The sequence below is a fragment of the Ammospiza nelsoni genome, chromosome 3, assembly GCF_027579445.1.
Source record: "Ammospiza nelsoni isolate bAmmNel1 chromosome 3, bAmmNel1.pri, whole genome shotgun sequence".
NCBI classification, from domain to species: domain Eukaryota; kingdom Metazoa; phylum Chordata; class Aves; order Passeriformes; family Passerellidae; genus Ammospiza; species Ammospiza nelsoni.
In genome coordinates, this window is record NC_080635.1 from 42,379,962 (window position 1) to 42,407,765 (window position 27,804).

Here is a 27,804-nt window from a genome sequence, read left to right on the forward strand (position 1 = left end):
ACTGGGAAAAATAAAAACCCTGGAAGACGCGGGCAGAATTCTGCCGCCCCAAGGGACAGCGCAGTAAGCGGTGAGACGGGGGGAAGAGACGACAGACACGTAATCGACGGTGCTTTAATTCAATGTTTAAATATAACATTCATTAAGTAATTAAAATAATGCCAAGCTGCCTTAGAAAAAAACAACAAAAAAAAAACAACAAAACCAAAACCAACCCAAACACAAAATACCAAAACACAAGACCCAATACATTTATCAGTTCTGGTTATTGCCCAAGGTTTGATTTGTGCTCTTCATTCATGAGGGCCTTGACTTACATTTAGCCAGCCAGCAACGTTTTTACCTAAATATTAATTTTAATAGCAAGTCTTTTTATTCCCTGTTACATTTTCACATCCACGAAATACTTGAAACCAATCACATTCCTTGTTACAAGTCTAGAAAAATGTATGTAGGTAGCCATTGCTGTGCACATCTCTTTCAATATTTATTAAAAAAAGAGACAATGTTTAATTTGTTTGAAAAAACAAAACACGGTGAGGATGTACATACACCTCTAAGCCCCTCAGCAGCAATTCCTAAGTGGTAATGGAGAGCTGTCCAGCTGAAGAAACACCTCTGTGACTCCCACGCTTGCAGGCTGGCTGGGCAGGAAGGGAACCGTGTCTGTTCCTATCCCTGCTCCCGTGGGGCAGTGGTCCATGTTCTCAGCAGGAGCTTACATCCACTCTCAGCATCAGGGACCACTCAGAGTCGTGCAGCCACAGGTTTCTGTACAGGTATCCGAGCATCTAACAAAAAACCCCACACTGAATATTTCTGATCAACATGCTGTAAACACCATGCCAATAAACTACTTCCTACTTTACTGCCCTCAGTCACTGGATCGCACAGTATGTGAAATAAAGAAGGGATATTTCAAAGCTGCAGCTAATGATACCAGAAAAAGCGTTGTAAAAAATATTACTGAGATTTTTATGCAGTTAAGTCTATGGAATTACTAGCTAAAATCACTACATCTAACAAATTTGCATTGTCCAAAGTAATTTATAACTTGAGAAGCTCTCTTCAAATTGATTAGAGAACACTTACCAAACATGTCCAGGATTTTACTAACAGCCTCTTGATTTACATTGTAAGTGAATCCACTGGGCCTACAATTATAAAAATAAAAAGTTTACTCAAAAAATATTCTTTATTCCAGTAATTTCTACACAAATAATCAGAATTAAACATTTTCATAATTACATAATGTTTTTCATTATACCAGCATACATATCAAATTGAAGGACATGTCAGACTTCTACTCTAGAACAGTCATAGTTTCTTTACCTTTTCTCTTGTTCACAGTCCCCAAATTCTGCTGCACTCAATTTATTCCTTTTACTTGAAAGGTGAATTTAGCTACAGACATTTACCTTAACCTAATCATTTAACGAACAGAGGCAGAAGGAAATAGCTCAGGTCATCAGCTGCCAACTGTGTTCCATGGAACACTCAAGACACTGCAGGGACTTGTTCTATTGGGGACTTCCAGGATCATACTTTTAAACACAGTAAGGAGCACCACAACACAAATTCATTTCATAACAGAATAACACATAATGCAGCAACAGGTACATTTTAATCTTAGGCCTATAAACCATGAACTGTGTAAAAAGACTCAAATGATTAAGGTTTCACTTTAATTGCTTTGACATCAGTTCAGTGCTGAAGTTCCCCAAACTACTGGTATTCCTGATTATTGCTTACATTGCCTCACAAGGTTTACTGTAGCACACAGTGTTACAAATAAGCAGTGCTGTTCTTTTCTTATCAGAAAGAAAAAAAAGGGAGGAAGGTTGAAAACCAAAAGGTAAAGGGAATCAGAAGCAGCCTAATAGTGAGTTAATGAATTTTGTTAGGTCCCACAGGAGTCTTTCCACTATGAGGGCATGCCATTCCACTTCCACATCATGTACTGAAAGGAATTATTTGGTCTTCTCTGTGACTCCAGTCAACCTCTGGTGCTCAGGCAGTTGGGGTTCTGCTGTTCTCCTAGGAGCTCAGACATTAAGAATTGCCACTAAGATTTCTATACACCAGGTATCTAACTTTACTTACATTTTCTTCTTCTTCACTGCACCCAGTTGCACAAGAGCTGATAAGGCATTTTTCTGCATGTCAGAAGACAGTGCTTCATAACATTGTGTACTCCCTATGGAGAAGGTAGAAACACAATTAAAATTTTTATAATTTTCAATTGACAGGCTACTCTTGTAAAACCATATTGAGTAACAGCTGTACACACCCTTCTCAAGAAGTTGAAAAACAAAGTTGCGGACTCCAGGTATAAACTGCTTCTCAGTAAATGCTTCTTTCATTTCCTTTGAGAGGTATCTGAAAATTAACTAACATTTTCAAGAAAATGAGCATTCCTTTCTTTTAGATTGTCAGCTTGTAATGAGTTATAAATAGATGTGTCCTTGTAAGTAATACTATTCCACTTTGAAAAGCATAGGAGAGGACCTCAAAAGGTACCATTGCATAGGGCATCTGAAAGTTTTATTACTGTTTTACAGGTAAGAGAATCCCAATGTGAAAATAAGACTCCATATTTCCATAGTATTTCCATAATAGCTACCTTAGACATTAATTTTACATTCTTATTCTTACAACTCAAAACAGTTCAACTTTTTTAAAGCAATACCTGTTCTGAAGATGAGAAAAAATGGGCACATCAGTACACCTCACACATCAGACCACTGACTACATTTCATTATGTTGAACACCTCCAGTCTCACCAATCTTATAGTGATTTAGCTGAGATTTTATCCTTCTGGGTTTGTATGTATTACTTACTACAGGAATGTAAATGTTTCATTTTATTAAAACCTTGGGAAAACCAGAAGAATTTAAAGAGAAATGGGTGGAATTAATTATTCCCTTAAAAGCTCCCACATAGGAGATGCAAACTCATTTCCAGACCTGGCAGGACAACCCACATAAAATGAATTAAGCAAGAGCTCCTCATAAAAAAGAACAATGAACCTGGTAGCAGCACACTCCCTATGAATCTTATAAAGACACAATGAGCCATCACATCACATAGCAGTTACTGCTTTGGCAAACTGGACAAGTCTGAGCCAAAAGCTAAAACTGGGATCCTTGGGGAAGGGTGGGTTTAAGATTTATTACTGCTGTTTCTTAACTTTTGTATTTCTCAGCCTATTTACACAGAGGTATCACAGCTCTATTACTTTCCCTACAAAACACAGGAAAAAAAAGAGATCATTTTCTGAAGGACAACATACCTGATAACCTTCCACAAAAGGTCTGAACATAGCTGACAAGAAAGACACTGTACCACTTCCTTTGTCAGTAGGGTAAATCTCCTGTTGACTCGTTTGAATGGCATCACATTTTGTGAGTAGAAAACATCCTTCCTCAAAATCCTGGGCAAGAAATGCATAACTAAAATTCTAACATTTACAGAAGTGCAGCTACCATTTCCCACAAAATCAACAACAGAAACCACAACAGGGCACCACATTCATTTCTGAACTCAGTTGTCAAGAGACTTGAACCAAAATTTTCCTGTCTCCCAAAAATACCTATATAAAAAGGCAGTGGGAACATGTTCTTAAACACAGCAGTTCCTCAATGCACAACAGACCTTGACCCAAAGGAAGTGGCTGTGGCTGCTATTGCAACAGCCAGCCTGAGCTCCCTCAGGATTTTGTCAAAACATGGTCAGGTTGTCCAGTTTAGGGTTTTTTCCTGGGGGTGTTTTTTATTCATTTACCTATTTTAAAACGAAAGGTTTGCCTTTATCTCATGTCCAGTGTTTGCAATAAATGATAATACAGATCACTGACCTGCCCTCTACCAAACAGAAAACAAATGGCCAAAAAGTTACAAAGTATGGAAATGTCAAGGTCAAAACCATTTTACTGCCAAAATGGGCAAAAGGGGAACAGATTACACAAAGGGATGGGAGAAGGACATGACAGCAAATGAATGAATAAAGTGGTGAGTGGGTGGCTAAAAGATCCCTTAGCATCACAGCAACTCTTTCATCAGACTCCAGCAAAGTCAGTCATAGCCAGCCACCTTCCTGCTCCCTGATACTTTCTGCTATTTCAAGAAAGTTGCAAGAGGCAAAAATTGTCAACAAATAGAACTTAACACTGGCAGTCAGCCTTTAAAAATGGCCCAATTCTCATCTATATAAAAATCGATGGAATTTTAATATATTTGCAAGTCTTGAACATTCTTGTGAAAATGATACTCTTTTTTAAGGCAGGAAAGATCATAACTATCACCACCATATACTTGTCCTCAGCATTGATAAAAATAACACATAATCAGTTTAAAATCCAATAAAAACTACACATACCATTTTATACTGGGTGTGAGGCTGAACCAGCTTTTTAACTGATAAACTTGTTTTCACCTGCATTTCAAGCAGGCTGGACCAGAGCCAGCCCTGACCCAGCAGGTTTGTGTACAAACTGACAGAGCAAGTGCTGCAGACAGCCAAGGGCTGCCTGCAGTTTTCCCAGCTTGCCTGTATCCAGCTGTGCTAGGGGTGCACACAGGCACACTGAGCCCTGGAATAAGGCAGTGTGCAGGAACAATACTGGCTTTGTATGACTGATGCCTGCATGGGGCAGGAGGTAAAATGAGGGGAAACTCTTTTCAAGCAAAAAAGGATGCAAGTAAAGCTTCCAAAGACTCTAAGAGGGAAACTATTTTGCCATTAGGAAAGCTCTCACTTCAAAAACCTTCACAGGCTGCACCCCTGACAGCATTTACACTTCATTGAAAAGACTGCTTTAACACAGATTTTCAGATCTGTGCTGGAAGACTGGTAGCTTTATGTAAAAAAGCCAAAATTGTGCTACAGTTCATTTTAATAGCTCAGAATTGGGCAATTTAATTATTTTTATTTTTTTTACTGGAATGGAGAAAAAAATTGCATTGACAACCTTGTGGATTCAGACAATATTTCGCAATCAACATAATGACCCCCTTTTTAGTTCTCCCACTTATAGATCAAGGTAATATCCCGGTAGGTAAACAAAGCACTTGTTTAGCAGAGCCCTGGAATCATGCTATTTTAATTGGTTGCATTACTATCAGTATTTTTGTATAAGGGATATTTTTACCTTCAATGAAATGCCAGGAAAGAAGATGAACTCATTAGAAAAAACATCTCTCAAGAAGTTGAAGCAGCTATAGACTTCCTCTGAAAAAAATATTGTAAATGCAAGTGAAGAGCCATTTACTCCTTATTTAAGAGAGTACCTACTTCAAATAAAATATGGACTTGGCATTTGAAGCATACATACAAAGGTAGAAACCAAACAGAACAGCAAGTACTCAAAGCACTTGACTCAGCTGTAAAGAAAAGGAAAGAGCGGGGGCTTGCAGCTTCTCAGAACATGCATTAGATGCCACAATCAAATCCTACAAAAGGATCAAAGGGTAAACAAACAAAAAAAAAGGCAAGCAAAATATCCCCAATGCCCTCCCAACACATCCACCTTATCCCAAGCGTAACAGTCTCAGATAGCTGCCACTAGCAGTCACAGGAAGCTGGTGCTCCTCTCCCAGCCGAGGGCACAAGGAGCAAAGGCAGCAGCTCCCAGAGCCCCAGGGTACCTTTTCTGAAGCTGGGTGCCATCTGCAAGGCGACTGCCACCAGGGCCGGGCGCACGAAGACGTTCAGCAGCTGGTTCCTGTACGTGGCACACATGAGCACAGCCAGCGCGTGCCTGAAGACGATTTCCCCTACGGCTCCATCTTCCACTCCCTTGTCATTCAGGACCACGTGGCCATCGACAAGGCCAGCGATGTTGGAATGCAGGGTGAGGCCAGACAGGACTGCTTTTTTGGCACACAGGTTATCTAGGAGGAAAATACAACACTCAGGAAGTTGCAAAAGGGAGCATAACTCTATTGAAACAGCCCAAAATGCACCAGTATTTCAGACACTACACCAAACATTCAGTTAGAGAGTTGTTCCAATAGAATCCCATACCAGGAACTGGCAAACTAGGCATAGTATGACATGGTGAGAACAAATTTCAGACATTTCTATAATTAAAATGCTTAGAATTCATCCACTTACTAACAACTGCAAATTGTAATTGTTCCTTTGTCTCTGGAACAAATATTCTGAGCCTTCAAATGGAAAAAGGATATATCTATTTAATGGAAACATTCATTAGTAAGGAAACAGAGACTATGCTTCTGCTTAAGCATTTCTGACACTACAAGTTTTGAATCATAGATACAAATCTTTTTATAAATTTTTTTCATCAACTCTCATACATAAGCAATGCCTCATCCCAAAATAAATTTATAAAAATTCTTAGCATAAATATTGTTACATAACATACCTACTCAACGAGAAACATTCCCTGCACAAATTGGAAACAATTTGACAAGCAAGCAATAAAAACTTCATATTTAACACTAAAATACACTTTATATGTTCATTGCACCACAGGCATATCAAATCAATATAGCCTCTGACAGAAAAAACCCATCATATTCCTTTCCTTGAATACAGATTCCATGTAGAGTCTCCTTTCATCTTATTTATTCCTTCAACCTACTTTGTTCAAGTTTTGCTAAAGCTCCCAAGTTTCTAATGCAATAGGAAGCAGAAGTCTGTGCAAGTAATTTTTACACTTCCTGTTTTGAATATAAAATTTTGCAAATGTTCTGCCTGTAACGACCAACCAGCACGACAAGGGCAGAAATAACCAACTGTTTGGAGACCAGAATGGAGAGCATACATGCAGTTGCTGGCATCAGCAAATTGGCCTTTAAAATGTATTTCTTCTTTCAAACTGACAATCCAAACCAAAACAACAAAGCCAGTATGCAACTGATGCTTCGAGCACAGACAGCACACTCCAACAAAATCCACTCAGCTCTCGTCACTCCTCCATTTCAATACCATGCCTATTTGCTATTCCCTGACTACATGACAACTCTACTAAAGTAAATGCTTACTCACTGTTGCTAAGAAAATAAACAAAATAAATAACCAAATCTGGATGTGGTATGTTTTTCAGTTTACTGTGTAGTAAGACTCTAAATGTTGTTCAAGTATTGCCATGAAATTCTTGCTTTTACTAGTCTGGCAGAAGCAGACCTTGCCTGCATTCCCTGAATGTTTTTTTTTTTTTTTCCAGAGGTGACAGAGTTCTTTTATACCAGTAGCCTGCTCCTATTTCTTTATTGCAGTAGTGAGAGAGATCCTTGATTATACACAGGACTACAAAAGCAAAGATTCTTGACTTAAATCTACCTACAGCAGAAAGGTAAATGTACTTGCATTGCACAATGCAGTTCTTTGTTAGCTTTACCACTTACATCCTGAGGCTCTAAAATTGCCTGTGTCACTCTGGCTCACAGAGAGAAGTTTCAAACAAAGTTTGAAAGCACAATCAACATTTCAGCAGCCAATATATACACTATACACACACACACATACATATATAAGGGGGGGGTGTATATAAATCATCGTTTCTGGACATAAAATGAAATTTAAAAATAAACAGACAACTGAGAGTTTTGATTTCCTCCACCCATTTGTTTCTGCTAATTTTTTGCACCAGTAACAACTTACACTGTAGTCAGTACCAAGCAGGAAATGTAGCATTACACAGAGTTAAGTGGTGCAAATCAGACAACTGCCTGTGACTTACACACAGTTCAGAAACACACACACTACACAAACCATAGTACTCTGACAAAGTACCTTATAATTTCCCTCTCACATGATACAACATTAAAATGTCTGTTCTGTTTCCACCTGTTTTTCAAAGTATTATCTTCAACAGGCTCAGTCAAACCTGTCAGATTTCAGCACGATTTTTAGTATATCCTAAAATCCATTTATAACTCTAAGAATTCTGTAAAGCTGTTACTGTACATTGCTTCCATAGAAGTATAATTTATTTTTCATAAGCAACAAGAGGAACAGAAATAATACTTTCTCTGCATACCAGGCCATTCAATGAATCCTCCAAAAGTCTGTGTTAAGCCTTTAAGCCACAGAGTCTTTTCTATTAGAAGCTCAAATTCCACAGCTGGCAAATTCTGGAGCAGGACAGCAGCAACTAGCACCCATGGGCTCAAAACCATGTTTTCTATTTGCAGGAGCTCCATTTTATAAGCTACGTCACTGACAAATTCTTGGATATCCTCAGATGGCTTTTGGGGAAGATGCCTGAAAAAAACAATGCAATTTAAGGTAAAGAGCTCAAAAAGTCTAATAGAAATAACATCCCTCTTTATTTCTTTCATATTGTTCCCAGATCTGTCACTTTACAGCATCTAGCATCTGCAGGGTGATTCTGTGTGCTATGTAAAACAGAAGTATAGAGCAAAGCATGAGTAGCTGCATGACAGTACCTGAAGCACAGACCTTTGTACTGATGCTGTATATTTGCTGTCTTCAAACAAAATTCAAAAGCATTATGTTTTACAGAAAAAACTGCAAAGGCAACACAATCCAGTCACAGCTACAGCTCTCCCTGACATATGGTCACTTAACAGCTTGCAGGAATAATGCAAGAAGTGAGAGAGAGACGAAAATTTTAAGTGGCAAAAGCACCACATTCTCAGGAATCACAGTTTTGCCTGGTTCATGCAGCACCATTACATTTTAAAGGGGCATCTTCTCAACACAGTGAAAGCCACAAGGAGCAATTCATTTCAGAAACACCCAGTCACAAGCACAATAAGCCTCTGCTCAGACCAAACAGGTTCAGCAGTTTGAACAGTCAGATGGAGGGAGGTGAGAGAACATGAAAACAAAGTACAAGAGAACATCTTAGTTAGTTCACATAGATGTAGACTAAACCAACGTTTTTCCTGTGCATACACCATGGAAAGATGCAGTACCTGGGAACCAAATTGTATGGGCACCGATTGATCCTCCCAGATGCCAAGGTTCTAAGGGATACTGGCTGGCCAACGTAGATATGTATGGTACCAAAATTGTCACTGAGGATTCTCCTGGCTTTTAACAACCCCTATGAAAATGAGAAGAGGAAAACTTAAATTCTGGTGCTACAGGGTGCACACACATCCACTTATGTTGTGTTCTTAAGGAATTTACATACAGATGTAGATTCTTTGGGCTTTGGGACTCCTAGGAGTTCATATGCATAGAGAGATTCTTCTAATATCCTCTCATAGCTGATGCTGATGGGAACAAGGTATGTGTCAAAGACTTCGCGTTTGAAAAAGGGTTCCATCACAATGCTGAGAAGACCTGCCAATCGGAAAAAAAACATTAATCACCTGTCTCTTTCAAAGAGGGAAAAGCAACTGCAATTTAACTTTGAAAAGGATATCGTTGTATTTTAGAAACTGCTAATAGGTGTGCACTGTGCCTGCTCTCTCTTCAAGCAAGCAGAAACAAAAGACATTGCCCAAGCCTTAAAACAGAGGGTAAATGGAAGCAACACTTGGACAGCTGTTTGTGCTCTTTTCAGCAGCACTGCTCTGTGCTTGCACAGCATCTTCCTTCCAAAGATTCCCTGTTACTTTTACAGTTAGAACTACAATATTTCCCTGCTGGCCAGGGGATGCCTATTGTCTAGGAAGAAAATGTTGAAGAGTTATTGAATTTAGCACACAATGGGGCAAAGGGAACAAAAGCAGCAGAGTGCAAGTGAAGTCTATTGCTGTTCTTTGTATGGCCTCGGAACCCAGCCATGGTGTTTTCCATACTCTGAGACTTCCCCAATTTCCCTCTACATTAACATCCCTTCCTATCCAAAGAACTTACAAAGCACATGGCCACTAATGAAAACACTAATAATATTACAAGTTCCAAATCTTCAATAAACATACCAAATTTTGGAGTCAGAGTCTTGGCAGTGCGGCTTCTAGTCCCCTCAAGGAAAAATTCAATAGGGGCATAGCCACTCTTCAAAAGTAAAACATACAAACAAAATCTAGTCAGAAAAAACATTTCTTCTTTATTGCCCATAAATATTTTTAAATACTTCAAATGTAACTAAGTTGGTTTTTATAATGAAAGACAAACATATCTAACTTCATTTATCTGTAAGCCTACATTCATCCATTCTATTTTTCATACCATATAGTTTAATTAACAAAAATATTGAGTATTTTATGAGCTATGGGCAAACAATACAAAGCAGCTGATGAGGAGTAATTTGTTTATCACTTACTGAACTGTGTAATAATAACAGAGTGCATACATGGTCTTCACCTACAGCACCTGAGGTAAAAAGCACTTACTCAGTGCTTACACCATGAAGACTTTTGGTCACACAGCCAAGACATCCTGCATATCTCACAAGAATTGTTCCAACAGAGTACTTCTTAAGTACACATTCTGAGATCTCAGCAAGTTATTTACCCTTAACATGGTTTTTACATATTCAGCAAACACTGCCCAGTAGAGTCTGTTCCCACCGAAGGAACGTCGCATAAAAAAGGCACCTGCCCTTCGCAGCAGCTCACCAACTATTTTCATTCCAAGGAAATCTGAAAAACAATCAAAGAAACCAAAACCACACACACAAAATTTACTGATTAATATCAGCCAGCAGAGTCAACCACAAAATTTCTATCACACTGATTACCAGAATACAGAAGATCTCTTTCAAGGATTCCTTTGTTGCCAACACATTTATTTGCTTTCAAATTGTCTAGCAAGACTTATATGGACAAGAATGGCATATTATAATATGCTTTCCATTTTTTTTAAGCTGCATTCACTTAGAGCAATTCATTTTTATAATTTAGATGGCCAGAGTTCAGCCATAATGCAGACTAAATTTCTGAAGTATGTTGTCTCACTCATCTTTAGAAAAAAGCAGTTCCTACTGAACGTGTTCCAGAAGACACAGAAATTAGGCAGCCAGTTAAACTACATTAGACCATCCATGATCCTGACCCATCATTGTGGGGAATGTACACCAAACCAGCTAAAATTATTTTATAGTTTTTCAGTTTTAAGCAATGATAGTCAATGCCTAACTTGTAAAAAGCAGGAAAAAACACTTCATGTTAACAAAGTTGTTATGGAAGCATTTAAAACAAGTCCACACACCAGCTGGCAATGTGCCACTCCAACCTCCTTGCCACCTCAATCCATGAAATACTGGAGAACAGATACTCACTCAGCCAAATAAATTCACATTTCTATAGCTGCAACACTGGCAATGACTGCCCTGAAGATGTCACAGGTGGCAGAAACATCATCCCAACACCAGCTAGATTCCTGCTAATGTACTGTATGAGGTACTGGCAACTGTTTACTTTCCCTTAGCTAATCCCTACAGATCTCTCTGTATGCTTGAAGCCAAGAGATAACTAACAAAGCAAAGGCACTTACCACCTGTATCAGGAGAGTCTCTCCTCTCAGCACAAGTGCTCATTTGAGAGTGACTTTGTGAATATCTAACATGATATGCAGTTATGAAATACAACTACAACCATAGAGAACTGTGTTTTCTCCAGAGGAATTTAAAATAATATACACATGCAGGCAGCATCAAGCTAAAAGCCCCTAATTCTTTAGGAGAACTTTGACCCCGAAGCACCCAAAACATTCAAAAAATGTTAATCATTAAAAAAAATCCTTGTAAGCTAAACTAATAATATCTTAAGATACTATTTTGAGGTCCAAAATTCAAAAATACTCTAATCCAAGTCAGCAAAGGATTACACTAATACCTATAACACATGAGCAGATTCTGAACAATACACCACAGGCAAACTGCAACACCTTGATCAAGGCAGCTGTGAAACATGGACTTGTGAATCTAACCTGCATCACCAAGATGCAGCAAACTCAAAGACCAGGGATATCTCATCTTCCAGAGCAAGCCCTTTCTCAAAGCTTTTATTAGTCTTGCTAACTTCTTGACTGGAAAAGCAGACAACAGTAAAGCAGAAAGTTCCAACATCTCTGCTAGGTTACCTTACCTGTGCATGGAAAGGTAACAGTGCTGCACCAGACCTGAGTGGTTTTCTGCCTGCTTAGAAGGCCTGTTTGATACTCCTGACTTCCAAGATCAGGTTTCTAAGTTAAGTGTTGACAGCATCCACATTATCAAAAAGTACATTAACTTGGAAGATGCTGTTCAAGCCCTCAAGAATTGTTTCCTACAAATTTACTGGCTTCATCTGCTTTACAACTAAGTATGCCCAAAATCCTGACCTCTTATATGCCATATCATTTCCCTGCCAGCTCTGTTCTCGGCGTGTCACAAAGTTCTACCAATACTTCAAAGGAATCAGTCACATCAGAAACAAGCACAAGATGTCTGGTACTTTGTATCTGGCTGCTGTGACTGCACTTTAAACTGTATGAAGTGTCACAAGAAGTTCTGCACCCACAGTAGCAGCTGGGCAAGTTCTTGCCTGTTACCAGGCTCTGAAAGCAAATAGAAGTATTCTTTGCCCCAGCCTCAGACCTACAGATGGGCTACTTCTAGGTGAACTTGCTAAGAAAAATATTCACCTTTGACAGGACTCAGCACCAATGAGAAGCTTTCAGACACTATAAGCAACTTACCTAAGAAGGATTTAACAAGATATATTTGGAGCAGAAGTTAAACACAACTACTTATAGTTGTAGCTACCAGAGAATGCTACCAATTCTCTGAATCCTGAAAACATTGTTAAAAAAATACTTGCCTATTCCTGCTGCAATGACAGGCAAGGCCAAGTCATAGGTGTAGAGCAAATAAGACAGCATCAAAAAGTCCACATAGCTTCGGTGGCTGGGCAGCAGCACCACGGGATGCTCCTGAATGGCATGTTGCAACTGAAAAAGAACAGAGCAAACAATATTGTCCCAATATTTACTGACTTTTGAAATTTGCAAATACAGACCTGCACAGGGCTTAAGGCAAACAAAACCCCATTTGCTTGAGGGTTGTTTCTCTGTCCACACAATCAATACCTCTTTCAGCACAGAACCCATTGGAAATTTGGAGCAGTTGTTTCCAGAGTAGCAACCTGAAGCTCACAAGCATCACAGGACTCAAAAACTAGGGACACCCTGTCATGGGATAGTCTAATTCCAATCCCTTTTGATGGGGATGGGAACCAAACCAAATAGGGGCTGTCAGGACTGACATGGCTAACTTCCAGGGAATAATGCACTGCACCCTCCAGAGCAGCAATATCCTGAAAAGAAATAGGGGGACAACGGTTCCTGGAAACTGAGGAAAACCTAAAGCATCTCCTGCCTCAGAGGTGCACAGTGTTTCACCACACTTAGCTGTATGAGGGTTTTGCTGAACAGCCATGTAATATTATATTGTGACCCCCAATTCAGCTAAATGCATTCTTATTTTATAATATTGGATAGAAAACACTCTCTCAGTGGCTGATCTAACATACTCACAGGCACATGCTATTCCTTATTATAGGAAGCATTTGGAAGATATACAAAAAATCCTGACAGCTGTGTGCCTCTAAAATACTTGCATATCATCTGTCTTTCCTCCCACATTTACTAAGAAACGCACCAATAAACAAAAGTGAGTGCAGTTTTTTTTTTTTTAGAGGGTATTTTTCACATTTGTTATTTGTGATTAGAGCTCTTGTCCATCTGACTGGTCTGAAAATATTTTAACTTTTTCTTCCCACCAGTACTCACTCTCTGCATTCCTTCTTCATTCACACAAACTCTCTGGAAAAGCTGTTTAAATATTTTGCTCAGAGTGAAGGCAAAAAATCTGACAGCTCCTAGTTGCATACGGTGGCCCATCTCATCCAGGATTTCCGTGGCTTCTTCTTGAATAATATCAGGTGATTCTCCCATTTCTTTTGCTAGCTAAGGAGAAACAAAACAGCAGTGACAAGTTGTTCCCTTCTCCTTGCCCATGCACACCATTCTAATGTGCCACAGCTACTATGGGAGAACTACTACAATAGTCCACAAGATTTTGTTTCATGTGATAGGTGTGGATCTAATCATACAGGATCTGTTTGGCGCCAGCCAACAAAGCCAACTTAAAGCTGCTTAAAAACCAAAATAACCTTGGATGTCAATGGCGGGGGGAGGATGCAGAACAATCCTCCCCCCAAAAACAAAATCCTCCCCTCATATGAATGTTTTAACTTGCAGCATATTCAGAGGATATTTAAGTTCAAAGAATATTTCCTGTATTATCAGTCTGAAGAAGACTCTGTGCGTTTTTCTTTCAATAGTAAAATGAAGCCTATGTTTGTACAGACAGTCAAAATGTAAATATTTTAAGTGCATTTGAGTTAGAGTTTACAAAGAACCTCAGCCTATCACACTGCCATTTCCTGGTGATGCATTCCTTTGGCAATGGAGAGCTGAATTGCATACAAAGCACTGTCTCTACCAACTGTGCATATCAATGATCTTTCTTCTGTTGCCATGCACATTCCCTTTTGAAGTTCCTTGAAATAGACTTAAATAATGGCCATCCCTCCAATTTGGTATTTGAATCTAGAAATATTTAATTGAAAAGTTAAGCCTTTTACTGTTATGGAATAAGGAACATGACTTTTACTCAACATTGAGGAGGAAAGGAAAGGAATGTCAGAAGAAAAAGCCTCCAAAAAAGCTCATCTCCATTTGGAAACCAGTGCTACTTATCTATTATTTCCATTTTGTGACATATAAGAAAATCCATCTCCTCCAATCTACCTCCACACCTTACTATCACATCTACTAGGTCAAATGTGTTTTCTTAAATGCATTACCCATTATCCTACATATTTCCACGTGTATTTAAACTGATTATTTTAGCCACTTAAAGAAGCCAAAACCTGCTTTCACTTAAGCCTGAGAAAATCAGTCTTGCTTAGAAAGCCAAAAAATCCTCTTGTTATTTAGCAGGAAGAGATTGTGTTCTCATCTACCAGCAAAAGGCTTACCACACAGCTCACTTGTGTGATTTAAGGGCAAATCCACTATGGAACTAAGAACTTCCCAAAATCAGAAAGCAAAACCCCAGACCAGTCGCATATAAAAAGCTAAAACAAACAAATGACCATAACTTCCCACATTGAACTTCAGTAACTGCAGCAATTTGGCACAAGAACAAATTCAAGTACGCCTGTGTAAAGCTGAGCAAACCCTGCCCAGGCAGGAGGGACCCTCATCACAGAGAGCTGGGCACATTGCCCAGGACACTCTCAGTCAGAAACTTCCAGTAACCTCTAGTGCAAAACTGGGAACCAGGCTGCAATGGCAGGTCTGCTAACTCCCTTCAACCACTTGATGCAGCCAGAAAATATTCATCAAAATAATTTCCTATCAAGAAAGTACTTCAGAAGAAAACATCACACAAACGTCTTTCTATCAAACCCTCTGTAAAGTATTTTCTTTCAGTAAATTTTTAGAGTCTCTGGAGTTGAAAGATTTTTTTGGCTTTTTAGCAGTCCATAATAGAAACAGAACTACTTTGTGGTGTACAGTGACATACTTTACTTTGTCACATTATAACATATTTTGATGTATCACAGGTAGTACTAGCCATTAAAAGAAACAAATAGAAAAAAATTACAGTAGCCTGTCACTCAAGACTAACCAAAACACCTTAGGTATTTCTACACACTCACAATTATTTTTTATGGCTACTGAAATTAGTTTATACTGTTAATTAACACACACATCTCAGGTATTTAAAGACAGTGCAAAGTATCAGCCAGCCTAACCATAAAATACTTTATTTGTTATAAAGTAGTAGCTGCCCTTCATGTTAGAACAAAAAATATGGTTACATCTTAAACAGTATTTCTAATTCAAAGAATTATCTGTGATATAGAACTCTCATTTTAGTGAAAGTAGCATTTAGGACTTGTTCATAAATGCATCATTAACCTATAAAATTCCTACAAGACACCCCTAAAGTACAAAAACATCTGCTAGGAAGGAGAGTGCTAATGTCTTTCACAATGTTGTTCTGTGGTAAGAACAGTGGAGTATGAGGAGAAGGAGAAAAAAGAAGTCAGGCACACTGGATAAATTAATGATGAAGTGTTCTACATGCAAAATCAAAACACTGTTTCATGAACCTGACAGTTTTAGTGGCAACTCCAGTATTTTCTTTTTCCTACCAAAAGAGTTATTTATTTACTGACCATCTTCCAATCTACAATTACCATTTTAACAAGGTCAGCAACAATCTCTTTTTCCCTGCTGCCACACAAAGCTTGGCTGTGTGATCCACCTCATCCTAGAGCTCATTGTCCAGACTCACCTGCTTGATAACATACTGAACCTGCTCTGAGTGGAGAACAGCACTTTTGATAGCGTTGGGCTTGCAAGGAGAAAGTCCCTTGTAGATCACCGGGGTGTAACATTTCATGGCGTATCTCAAGTCACTGGACAACCGCCTTTCCTCCAAGATATCCTCAAACTCATCTCTCTTCTTTGATGTGAGCTCTTTCTGCTAGGAACATACAAATGAAGAATGAGACACTGTCTCAAGCTGTTTGGTGACCTGCTTGGCTACAGCACCAAAATAATGATATGCACTACTTCTGCAACATTTGGGGGTTCTTCTTAGCTTCCAATAATGTCTGCATGCTACACTCTGTGACTGCAGGAACCAAGACCACCTGCTTGCAAGAGTGATCCAGAAAGAAACCAAAAAGCAAAATAAACAAGCAAACATACACCCCCCAACCCCTCCAAAAAAACCCTCACTCTAATTCCTTTCAATTGCAAAGATCCCCAAATCACCCTATGCTGTGTTACTTAATTCCACACAACAGAAACTGAGAGAAGACATGGGCTTTTAAAGCTGAAGTGCCTTGCCTCCAGCCTCTCCATAATTAATAGGTATTAACTGAAACACTTTTGATTCCAACTCTCACAGCTTCATTAAGACAATGTCATGATTCACATTATAAAAAAACCAATCATCAACACACAGAAAATAATCCCTGCTACTTAAAAGTTGTAGCTGGGGCCTTGGTGACTTGAAGCTTTCACACAGCTTGGATGTAAGTTACATGAAACATTATCAGGCAAGAACAAATTAAAAAAATCCCAAATTACCTCACTGTCAGCCACATTAATGCAATATAGTGCTCATGTAGGTATAAAGAGAGCACAGCCTCTGAGTAATCAGCACCACCATTGCTAAGCAGGAAAAACCCCAGGGCACCAAGAACTAATTGTGGGTCCATACTGCTGCAAAAAATTCACACAAAACTCTTCCCTTTGAGCCAGCAGACCCTTGTGCTGGAGAGAGCTGTCTCCTATTATCTCCTGTATCACCACAGTTTGTATGAATGACCCATCAGTCTTCCCAAGAGTGAAACCGTATTCTCCAAGCTTCAAACCAGCAGCAACAGCCACCAGTAAGACAACTGGAGTAAGCCTCTGCTAAATAAACAAAGTATTAGTTATGACCAAGCATATTTATTGGAAGATATTAAAAACAAAAATGCTTATGTCTTCCTCCACAGTTCCACTTGAAGGGTAGCACTGGGAATCTTTTCATTCATTCTAACTCCTCTTTCTATATCTGATCCATGCAGAACCAAACTGATAATTAGGGTAAAACATGCTTCATGAGCTCCTTCAGTGACCTTTTCTGGTGCTGAGTGCAAAGCCTGGCCAGCAAACACACAGGGGAACACCAGCAACAGATAAGCCAAATGCCCAGCCGTGGCAGCTGGGTTTTCAGCCTTGGGAGCGGGAGTCAGGTTTCACTGCCAGCCAGCCACCCAGAGCCACATCAGCAACGCTGTCAGAGCAGCTGACCTTTGTAGAGAGCAAACCTTTAGCTCCCGTCCATTCATCACCACAAGGTAATTCGGTGTAACAAAACAAAACAAATCAGGAATATCTCCACTTAAGAATGACAAAAAATCCTTCAAAGCCTCATCTGTATCAAAAGTCAATTTTGTTTTATTGGAGGACACAAATCCCACTATAATGTTTGACCTTATCAAGTTCTTTTACCCACACAGGACAGGCAAACTGCCTCTACTATAACTGCATTTAGTAGATTGTATAACTTTTCTTTCCACAGCTGCAGTTTAGAGAATTACCTCATAGTAACTGCAGAACAAACTCAGCAGAGACTTTCAAAACAATCCCATACAGGTATTAAAACTTTTAGGGTTTTTTTTTCCTGTATGATTTAGCATTACAGCTTTCAACCTCTCTTCTTTCACAGCTTTCAATTGGTTAGTATTTTGCAAGAGCTGAGTAAGCTAAGATCTGTTAAGATGACTGCAAATAGTTTCTATCAGCCATCTGTTGCTGTTGACATCTTATATCAAACCCCTTGATTAAAATAAAACAAAAATAAATCTCTTGTGTTGTATAATGGCAAAAAAAGCTCAGAATAGTAGCAGAAAATGACTCTAAGTATAACCTACTCAGATCAGCATGTGACAAGTCATTGCTCAGAACATCTAAGCAATGTTTATGTCAGTTACAAAAAGTTAAAATCCTGCAATCTGCAACTACATGAAATCCAGACAAAGAAAGGCAGTACTCAGCACGGGCATGATCAGCCACATCAGCAGTCACCACACTGCTACAGCTGCTCCCCAGCACAATTCCTGTGAGCAGAGTTTTGCTAGGGCCATGGCCCACTGAAATATCACCTCTCTGCCTCTGCTCTTCGTCTGAGGTCTTCAGACTTGATGTGCAACTGAATTCTCTCCATGGCAATAGTTATTTTCATGCCCTGTTCTGAAGGAGCACTGAGGGAGCCAAACCACACACTTCACCAAACACTAAAGATTTGCAACTGTGCTTTTACACATTACAGCCAAGCTGTTGTTCCAGCTTCAATTGCCAGCTGGTAGAGAACACACTTGGAAAACACACTGTTGGAAACCCGGACATCAGAAGATCCAGTGGCACGCACTGTTACTGTGACAGTGGTGAAGGGTGGAAGCAAAACAGCAGGAGCCTGGACTCCTCTGCTTCCATATAACTAGAATATGCAATGTAACGATGGTGCTCACGATGCCCTTGGGATCCCAACACACAGACAAGACACAGAAGAGAAGTTCGGGAATCTCTGCCGAAACGAGGAGCAGTTTCCCTCTCTCCCTAGTCCCCTCCTCCAAACGCTAGGAGAGAGGTGGGGTTTAGCACCCCACACCTAAACCTCCCTGTCTGAGGCTGGCGAAGGAGCTGCGGGGAACGAGCAAGGTCAATAAAAGTAATTTTCACTGTGTAACACGGGGAAACCCGCTTCGGCAGCTCCATGCCCACGCCAACCTGCCATCGCGGAGTTCCCCACGGCTGGCAGGACAGGTTGCTGCGGGCTGAACACTGCGGAGCGCCCGGTGCCCGGACCCCAGGACGCTGCCTCCCTCAGGAGGAGACATTCCCAGCGCCCCCAGCCCGGCCGGCCTGCCACGGCAGCTCCGAGGGAGCCGTGCCGCTGCTCGGGATCGGGAGCTCTGGCTGTCGCGGCTGTCACGACAGGCAGTGAAGGAGCAGCCGAGGCAGAGAAGGGTGCGCGGGAAGGTGAACTGCTGAGGGAAAACGTTCGGTCCCGCCGGGGCCCGGGAGAGGCCTCGTCCCTCCCTCCGGAGCGCGGTTCCCCTTCCCTGGGGACACGAACCGGGGCTGAGGGATGGAGGGGCAGACTGCGCCAAGCGCCGCCATTCCCCTTCAGAGAGAGCAGCGCCGCCGCAGCGCGGGTGAGGTGAGCAGCCCCTTCCCCGCAGCACCGCTCCCCCCGCCGCTGCCGCCTACCGAGTACATGGGCGCCCCTCGCCGCGCCCGCCCGGGCGCCCCCGCCGCCGCCGTCGCCATGGTCCTGCGAGCTCCGCCGCGCCGCCCCGCGCCCCGCTCGCCCGCCCTACCCCGTCGCGCTGCCCTGCCGCCCGCCGCCGCCTCCCGCGGCGCCCATGGCCCCACGCCGCCCCGGCCCGGCTGCCTGGCGCGGTGCGGCGGCGGAAGGCGGGGGCACCGCGCCATGGGCGGCGCCATGTCGGGTGCGACGGGAGCCGCCGGGGGTCACACGCCGGCCCGCCCGCCCGCCGCGGCAGCCATGGGACCGCGGGAGCCGCGCCACCGGCTGGAGGCGGTGCTCGGCGCCCTCTACGACCTGGGTGGGTGCGCGGGGCCGGGCCGGGCGCTGCGCCTGCCCCACGGTCCTCCCGGGGGGCCGGGGAGGGGAGGGGAGGGGGGGGGGCCGGGGAGGGGAGGGGAGGGGAGGGGGCCGGGGAGGGGAGGGGGCCGGGCATGGGCGCTCTGGAGCGGAGCGGCGGCGCGGAGCTGACCCACGGCATGTGCTCGGCACAGGTGAGGAGCCCGGCGGTGGCCGGCGCGCTGCAGAGGACGGCGAAGCGAGAGCTGTGCCGCCGACAGTGGAGGAAGAAGAGGAGGAGCAAGAGGAGAGACGGGAGCCGCAGCCGGCGGCGGGCGGGCGGCGCGGCGCCCGCGGCTTCTTCGGGGAGCTGCGGGCCGAGTTGAGCGCCGCCGGCCCTGCCCCGCCGGCCCCCGCCGGCCCGCCCGCCGTGGAGGTGGTGGTGTTCCGCGGGAGGAAGAGGAAGGAGCGGCACGGCCCCTCGGCAGCCCCCGCCGGCCCAGCACAGGTAGAGCCGGGCGGGCGCCGTCCCCGCTGCCCCCGAGCCGGCCCTGCCCGACGGTGGGGCGGGGAGAGCTCCAGCCCCCTGCCGTGCCTGGGTTTGTCCCTCTTGTGGTACAGCTGCCTGGAAATCCGCATGCTTTGGCCATCCGCGTCCTTAGCTCGATGGCATCTGGTCCTGCTGATTCCCGGTGGGGCTGCTGGAAACGGAGGCAGGATGAAGCAGGGGAGGGGGCAGGACTTGAAGACCAATCTTTTCAATTTCTGATCTCTGTATAAGAATCCTGTGTTTGAAATAGGCGCACTTCAGCAAACTAAGTTGATTTGCTGACAGGCCTGATGTTAACAAGAAGTGAAAGAGATGGAAGGCTAATAAGCCTCACGGCTACTTCAGTGCCCAGGAGTTCTGTGTGCTGTTCTGTTCCTGTCAGTAGCTGTGGATGTGAGGTGCCAAGACTTGCTTCTCTTCTCTGGCATCACAGCAGCACTTGTTCTTGGAGGATTGGTGTTGGGTAGTCAATGGGGGATGGCATGACAGCATTAGATATCAGTCCTCTGGTTTGGTTTCCTGCCGCCAAACTGCTTTTCACTACCAAAAATTGTAGCTGAGTTTCTTCAGCAGGGAGGTCTGGATAGGTTTGGCTGGAAGCTGAGCAGAGGGGTTGATTGGTCTCCAGATTTTACAGCTTCTCTGGTTGTTTTCCTTGAGTTGTCTTTATGGCCATAACATCAGAAGCCCATTCTAAAATAAGCTCTGATGGGCCAACATATGGCTGTCTTGAATTCAGAGAGACTTACTGATATTGGGGTCTTGATTGCTTGGAATTGGGAACTTCAAAAGACTCCAACAGTTGTTTGAATCCATAAACTTCTGTGCTTTTCCCAGCATGTTTTCCTCTAAAATTTTTCTCAAGTTTTTTGTAACTGGAGTTTTTTTATCTGAAAATACTGGTGTTACGCTTGTTAGCAAAATGCTCTGAAGATAACCGGGTGTATTTGTGGTTGAAATTGCAATTCTATACTATATGGAATTGCAGAACTGAGAGGAGTTTGGCTGTGGTGGATGCAGAGGGAAGCCCTGGTGTAACCCTTGGGCCTGAACCTGTGACTTATTGTGCCCTGAGGTCCTGTAGGGTGAAAAGGAAATGCATGAAATGTATTTCAGTTCAGCTGTAATGCTTATGTAGTACTCCTGTTTCCTCTGAGCGGATTGTACCTTTGGGAGCAAACAGGGAAGGTGAACAGGGTAATATCTTGAACAGATGGCATTTTGTTGGCAGAGCTTCCACTCAGAGAGGTGGTTCAGCACATCCTCCCTGAAATCAGAAAGCAGACGGTCTAAGACAATTCTGGGAAATTTGTACCTGCTCCACAGTCCCATGTGGGACGCTCCTGTAACAAGCAAGCATGGAACTCTCTCTCCCCCTGGGGATTTTGTGCCTCTTTTTCTTTCCAGGAGATAGTATGTTCTCCCTGGAGAGTGCCCCTCCAAGCTGAGAACTGCTGATGGAAGGTGTCTGTGTAAATCATGGAGTAGGTGTACTTTTCTCTGAGCTCATTTTGAGCCAGTCCTTTCTTCAGCCTGTGCTAAGTGGGTTCTGCCATTGCTCACAGTGCACCTTTTGGAGCTGTTTCTCTGGCATTAGTGAAGCTGGATATGGACACTAATATATGTCCATGCAGTTAGGAATTAAGCTTGTTCTACATATTGCCCCAGCTGTGAGTACTTGCACTATTGTCAGTGCACTGTCTCAAACAAAATGACAGTGAGCTAAAATTCATGAGCTATCCTACGTTAGCTGTTCAGGATGGGTTTGGAAATGGATATATGAGTGATACATAGTTCACATGTGGCAGTTTTTCTCTTACTTACCTAGAAAAATGCCACTGAAACTGTCTATTTTAACAGAACCTGGTAATAAAGCTAGAAGAAAATGCTGCTGGAAACCTGTGTATTATTCCATACAACTGACGTTACATTTCACTTCTTTTCAGAAAGCTATCCAAGACAGCATTTAAACTGGTGTTACTTGTCATATTCATTTGAAATATTTTGTTTTGTTTTGTTTATAGACCCAAATAGTGAATGAAGAGAAAAATGCACTCAGACAAGAATTTAACTTTGAAAAGGTAAGTCAGTAGTATCAGACGAATGTCACTAGTTTAGTGTACAGTTATGTGTACACATATACTTCGGAGAGCTACAGTGGGACTGATGGGGAACCTTTCCAGAAATGGCTAGGTGAGGATTGTGGGTGAGGATTTCCTAATAGGAAATCTCTCTTGTAGGTGAGGATTTCCTAATAGGTAATTCTGGCTACATGCCATACCAAAGGAGGAACAGGCTGGCAGCAGTCAGCTGCTCCATGTGGAGAGAGGTATGTAATTTCATGGCCTTTCTTTCTGATCTTCCAGTGAGAATTTGAGGGAAATGTGTAAAGGTGCTTGAATTCCCATAATGTTTAACATTCTTCCTGCCCTACAGTGTTAAATCTCTGATATCTCATATGGGAAGGAAAAAAAACTGTATTTGCATCTGATTTTGAAACAACAAATTACTTTTTCCATTTGTCTTTTTATTCTCATCTGTTTTGACATGAACATAGCTAGTATTGGCCACCTTAGCTACCAGTTTGTTTACAGATCTGTGCATGTTGTTTTGTGGGCCTAATTGAGGCTCAGGGATGTGTTATGATCCAGTGGAGTCTCTCTCTGGAGATTCTGCATGGAGCTGGGTACTGCTAAGGAGGGTGGAGATTTAACAACAGATTTAAAAAAGATTATGGATTCATTAGTGGTTTTGCCAAGGTATGCTTGTGTAGTGTTAACTCTACCTGTGTGTGTAGTCAAACCACCATCTGCCTGTCCATGTTTCTCAGTGATGAAGTGCTCATGTTTTACATGGAAGAAATGAGTTGTGTTACTTTATGTGAAATTAGGAGAATTGAAAATTGTCCCCCTGACAGTCCTCACCATCCAGAGATTACTTGGACAGTGGTTAACTGCTCTGCAGTATAGCTCTGAACTCAGTTAGTTTTACTTTATAGCACACCAATTTCCAGTGTTAGCCTGGATTTCCTCAGGAGTACGACTTCATTGAACTCTGCCAGGCATTGCTTTACAACAGGTTGGACATTATGAAATGCCTGCAATTTTCTGCAATGTTCTAGGCTCGCCTGGAAGTGCACAAGTTTGGAATCACTGGCTACAAGAAGCAGGAGCAACGTGTTTGGGAACAGGAGCGTGCTATCATGCTGGGAGCCAAGGTAATTGTCCCTTGGTTTGTGGTGCAGGTCACCCAGCTGTTACAATGCAGAAAAGCAGTAAAGAACATGAGGGGCTTTGGTATTCCTCTTTTAAAACACAAAGTCCCCTGCCCTGACCCTTCTTCCACTTCATCCTTACTTTTACATCATCTGTTCTGTCTTGTCTATTTTCTGTAGATGATTAGAAAATTAGTATGGGTGTGTTATCAGGAAAGTATTACAGATTAAATATGACTGATCGGGCTGAAAAACAACATTTACTGATCTTTAATCTGGCCATTCAAAAATAAATAGTTAGAGAGCGAGGCTCACTTTTTAATTCTTCATTCTCACAGACAGATAAATATGGAGAAAAGCTTTTAGTTGATCATAACTAGTATAAAACAAAAAAATAATGTTTGAGGTGTTTTTTAGGAAGTGGGTTGCGTTTTTTTGCTCAGAGTGGGTATGTAAACCTTGTAGGACTGATAACAGAACAGAATTGTCTCTCTCTTGCTGTCCTCACAGCAAGAAAGAAACAATTTGTGATTACCTGACGTCTCTTAAGTCCTATCCTCTCACCCAAAAGGAAATAAGCATTTCTAATGTTTTTCCACCACCGTGTGAAAAATGCTGTCTGTACAAGTGTGTGAATAATTTTTGAACCTATTTGAAAATTTAATCAGCAGTATCCCTCCCAATCTTTGTTGCAGCCCGCCAAAAAGGCACATATGAACTACAGGACTTACCAAGAGAAACTGAAAGAGAAAAAAGCAGTGAAAGATGCTGATAAGGAAAAGGTTTGTATGAAATTTTTTGTAGAAGAAGGCAGTGTGTAGGAGCCAGCCCTCTTTAAAAGAGCCTGACAGATAATAACACCTCAGGTGCAGGAGGAGTGCCTGAGCTTGACACCTGCTGCTCCCTGTGGATTGGGCTCCTGGCTCCTACAGGATTAATCTCATTGGTAAAAGCTGATTGTGGGCAGTATGAAGACACAGAGTTAGGCTTGTGTTGTGGTTGGTTTCACTGCCTCACCCTTCCAGGCTGATAGACTGATGACACAAAATCAGCAGTGGGTTTTTTTTTCATCCTTTCCTCTTAAGAGGAAACCGAATAGTCTCCAATTAAAGTTTGTTGCATATTGTCTGACCATAGAGAGCCAGATCTTCAACTGCTTTTTTATCAGCACAATTCCATCTAGGATCCTACTCATTATTTAAAGCAAGGGTGAGGCCTCTGTTGCATCCATCCTCTAGCACAGCCCATCTGGCTCTAAGCCTACTCTCTGCCTCCCTATGGAGCCTTCCCATGTAGGTGGGAGCAGGCTGGTGGGGCTGGTAATTGCTCTGTCAGCCTGTTTCCTGCCACCCTCTTCCCCAGGGACCTACTTCTCCTGCTCTGTCATGTGGCTCAAAGGGCATGACTAGTCACAGCTGAACCTGTTATTTGACAGCTGCCCTCAGCTGGGTGACAGGACTCACCTGCCTGGTAGCAAGTCCATTTCTGACCCTGGGATCTGTCACATGCCCCAGAAGGAAGCCACTGCTTTGCACGTGGCAGGGACAGCACGTTGGTCATGAGTGGGCTGTGCTTTCCATAGGCATTAGGAAGGGCTCTGGGCACTCCTGGCAGTGGCTCCATAATGTGTTGCATCACTTGTTCTGTCAGAAGGTCTCCCAGCTTGCTTTAAGTTCCTGCTGCTCTGCGAAGTAAAGACTATTTACTGAATGTTCTTTGTGCAGGTGATTGTTTAACCAGCATGCTCTGTTCCTTTTTCATTAAAATATGTGTCTTTAAAAACAGGAACATAAAGGTGATTCTCTTAAGAAGAAGAAGCAGAAAGAACAGAAGGAGAGGTGAGGTGTTTTTAACATGGTCTCCCCGGTGTATGTCCCCTGTGTAATTGCAGTCTTACTCCAGAAATCATGCACATCACAGTGCAACAAAATTCTTCAGGTGCTGAGCTCCTCAAAAAATGGTGACACTGCTCTGTGCCTAGCTGTTCCAGAGGCTTCAGTTCCACAGCTTCACTTGAGAGTATGTCAGTTCTGCCCCAACTCGTCCTAAGACTGCAGCTGGAGGTCAGAGGGATGAAAATCCCTATGTGCAGACTCTTGAGACACCACTTGCTCAGAGCATTTGCCCTAAGAGATTTCTGCAAAGCATAAGCTACAGTATACAGGGGCTTGAAAGTGAGCTGACATTTCCTAATCCTAGTGCTGCAATTTCCTCTGTACTCTGTCTTCCAAAAATCTTTGTGTTTCTAAGCATTTAAAAATATAAATTGTGCTGTAATGTGCTGTAAATTTTGCATGTCTATGAAGGAAAAATGTTCTGAAGTTTTTACATGCTATGGTGTGATAGTCCATAATACCAAACTCTGCATAAATAGGTGACTTTTTCACCATATTAAGCATTTACCTGTGTTTCTGCTGTTTATTTTAATTTTTGTTTTTCCTCTCCCTCTTTCAGGAAGGCCAAGAGGAAGAAATCAGTGCCTAGCATTTGGCCTGCAGGACAAGTTGGAAAATTTAGAAATGGGACCTTGATTCTGCAAAGCCGTGACATAAAGAAAATTAAATCATCTAAAGTTAGCAAATGAACTTCATGATACAGAGTGAAATGGACAATATGCATAAGAGAATTCACGTTGCTAGCAACACAGACTTCTGGGGCCTTTTGCCTGTCCACCATATCCTAATTTTTTAATCTTATTTGTTACTGCAGGATTTTTATGTACCATTCTGCCTTGGGATGGGTATTAGAATTTACTATTTTATAAATAAAGATTGGAGTTCTTATTAAGAAGGTTATACAGGCTATTTTTATTAGTCAATATGTGCTAAAAAAGTCCTTTTTTTTTTTTTTTTGGTAGAATCAGCTTATTGGCTGTAAGTAAAATACTAATTTAATCCATAAATTAATAGATTAATATAACTATATCTTTCATATGGAAGGAATTTGGAAAAAGCAATATCTTACTCACTCTGAACTGAAAGTAGGTGTTCTCCAAACATTTATTGGACATATATCTGTTTCTGTATCCTTATAGATTATTAGTGGCTTGTGGAACTGCACAATAATTTTTCTGTCCAGCAAAACCTCTTAATGGTCAAAATTACCTGCTTTGGAATGAAAATAATACTTTTCTGAAGTTTTGTCCCAGGCAAGAATTACACACTCATCTTGTATAACTCTGTAGAGATCTCCAAATAAGCACTTCGGAATAGTGGTTTGGTGGCTTGGTTGTTTGCTTTTTAAAAACAAAACCATGTAAGACTGAGCCAAATGAGTATGGACACTCAAAAGCTACTGGTTGTTCCAGTTAACTCATGTTTGATTTGATTCCATGCTTCTTAAGGCCTTTCTATGAAATCTTTACCAAAACTGCCTTTTGGTGCTATGTGGATTTCACCAGTCTGGTGTTTCTGGAACAACATTGATTCTTTTCTGTAGCTAAATATTTTATTTGGTTGCTTTTAAGGTCCAACCATTAGAAATGGTAACACTTCCAAAATGAAAGTTGAGTATTTTAGGGGGCGACAAAGATAAGGATAACTTAGATGACAGAATTTGTTGTGTGTTGTAAGGAGATGTGGAGCTTGTTGGAGCAGCTCTGGCAATGAAGGATGTGTACATGGTAAGGAAAACAGCCCTTACAGCAGGACCTTTTTCTAGGTGTACTGGTACCCCTGTGGGCTGGGAGCCTGAGCAAGGTGATCCTTGACCCAAGGTCTGTGTCTTGCCAAGCTTGCAGCACCATTGGAGCTGCCCCTCCCAGGATGGGAAAGTGTTCTGGGATAGGGAGAGCCACACTGTGGACAGGGATGCTTTCTGGCACACGGCTTCCCCCACACCTTCCACCTTCCTTTGCTCTGCCAGCACTGAGAGCACCAAGAGGAGGGAGAGGGCTTGGAGGGATCAAGTGCCAGAGAGCAAGCAGAAAGAAGGGAGTGTTTCTGGACCCATGTAGGAACAGAAGGGGTGTGCAGAGTTTGGTTGCTAAA

At 42.2% G+C, this 27,804-nt stretch overlaps 2 protein-coding genes across 4 annotated transcripts; one reads left to right on the forward strand and one right to left on the reverse strand.

Annotated features, from left to right (window-relative positions):
- Positions 1–100: 100 nt before the first annotated feature.
- GNPAT (glyceronephosphate O-acyltransferase) lies at positions 101–19,951 on the reverse strand. 3 transcript variants are annotated; one of them, XM_059467397.1, is made up of 16 exons: positions 19,715–19,951; positions 16,239–16,430; positions 13,658–13,834; positions 12,688–12,817; positions 10,400–10,527; positions 9,865–9,940; positions 9,129–9,280; positions 8,908–9,038; positions 8,007–8,230; positions 5,647–5,892; positions 5,151–5,230; positions 3,294–3,434; positions 2,291–2,390; positions 2,104–2,197; positions 1,093–1,154; positions 101–791 (listed from the first exon to the last, which is right to left on the reverse strand). In XM_059467397.1, the coding sequence occupies exons 1-16, from the start codon at positions 19,949–19,951 to the stop codon at positions 748–750; spliced, it is 2,214 nt and encodes a 737-aa protein (XP_059323380.1). In that variant the 3' UTR covers positions 101–747. The 3 variants fall into 3 exon arrangements, with proteins under 3 accessions (XP_059323380.1, XP_059323381.1, XP_059323383.1); XM_059467398.1 differs by having other exon boundaries at positions 16,239–16,427; positions 19,715–19,796; XM_059467400.1 differs by lacking the exon at positions 19,715–19,951 and adding an exon at positions 19,232–19,295 and having other exon boundaries at positions 16,239–16,427.
- Positions 19,928–26,605, forward strand: C3H1orf131 (chromosome 3 C1orf131 homolog). The gene is made up of 7 exons (XM_059467403.1): positions 19,928–20,073; positions 20,267–20,559; positions 22,626–22,682; positions 23,723–23,818; positions 24,511–24,597; positions 25,601–25,653; positions 26,270–26,605. Exons 1-7 carry the CDS (start codon positions 19,938–19,940, stop codon positions 26,397–26,399), a joined length of 852 nt encoding a protein of 283 aa, XP_059323386.1. The 5' UTR covers positions 19,928–19,937; the 3' UTR covers positions 26,400–26,605.
- Positions 26,606–27,804: the final 1,199 nt, after the last annotated feature.

What these genes read in the sequence shown, in the direction of transcription:
- C3H1orf131 (XM_059467403.1), top strand. Translation starts at nt 19,938, where the DNA reads ATGGGCGGCGCCATGTCGGGTGCGACGGGAGCCGCCGGGGGTCACACG. An exon ending in AAGAATTTAACTTTGAAAAG is followed by an intron (nt 22,683 to 23,722) that starts GTAAGTCAGTAG and finishes GCAATGTTCTAG; the next exon opens with GCTCGCCTGGAAGTGCACAA. An exon ending in CAGAAAGAACAGAAGGAGAG is followed by an intron (nt 25,654 to 26,269) that starts GTGAGGTGTTTT and finishes TCCCTCTTTCAG; the next exon opens with GAAGGCCAAGAGGAAGAAAT.
- GNPAT (XM_059467397.1), bottom strand. Translation starts at nt 19,951, where the DNA reads ATGGCGCCGCCCATGGCGCGGTGCCCCCGCCTTCCGCCGCCGCACCGC. An exon ending in TTCAGTATGTTATCAAGCAG is followed by an intron (nt 13,835 to 16,238) that starts GTGAGTCTGGAC and finishes GTTTCTCCTTAG; the next exon opens with CTAGCAAAAGAAATGGGAGA. An exon ending in ATGAAGAAGGAATGCAGAGA is followed by an intron (nt 12,818 to 13,657) that starts GTGAGTACTGGT and finishes GTTCTTTTTCAG; the next exon opens with TTGCAACATGCCATTCAGGA.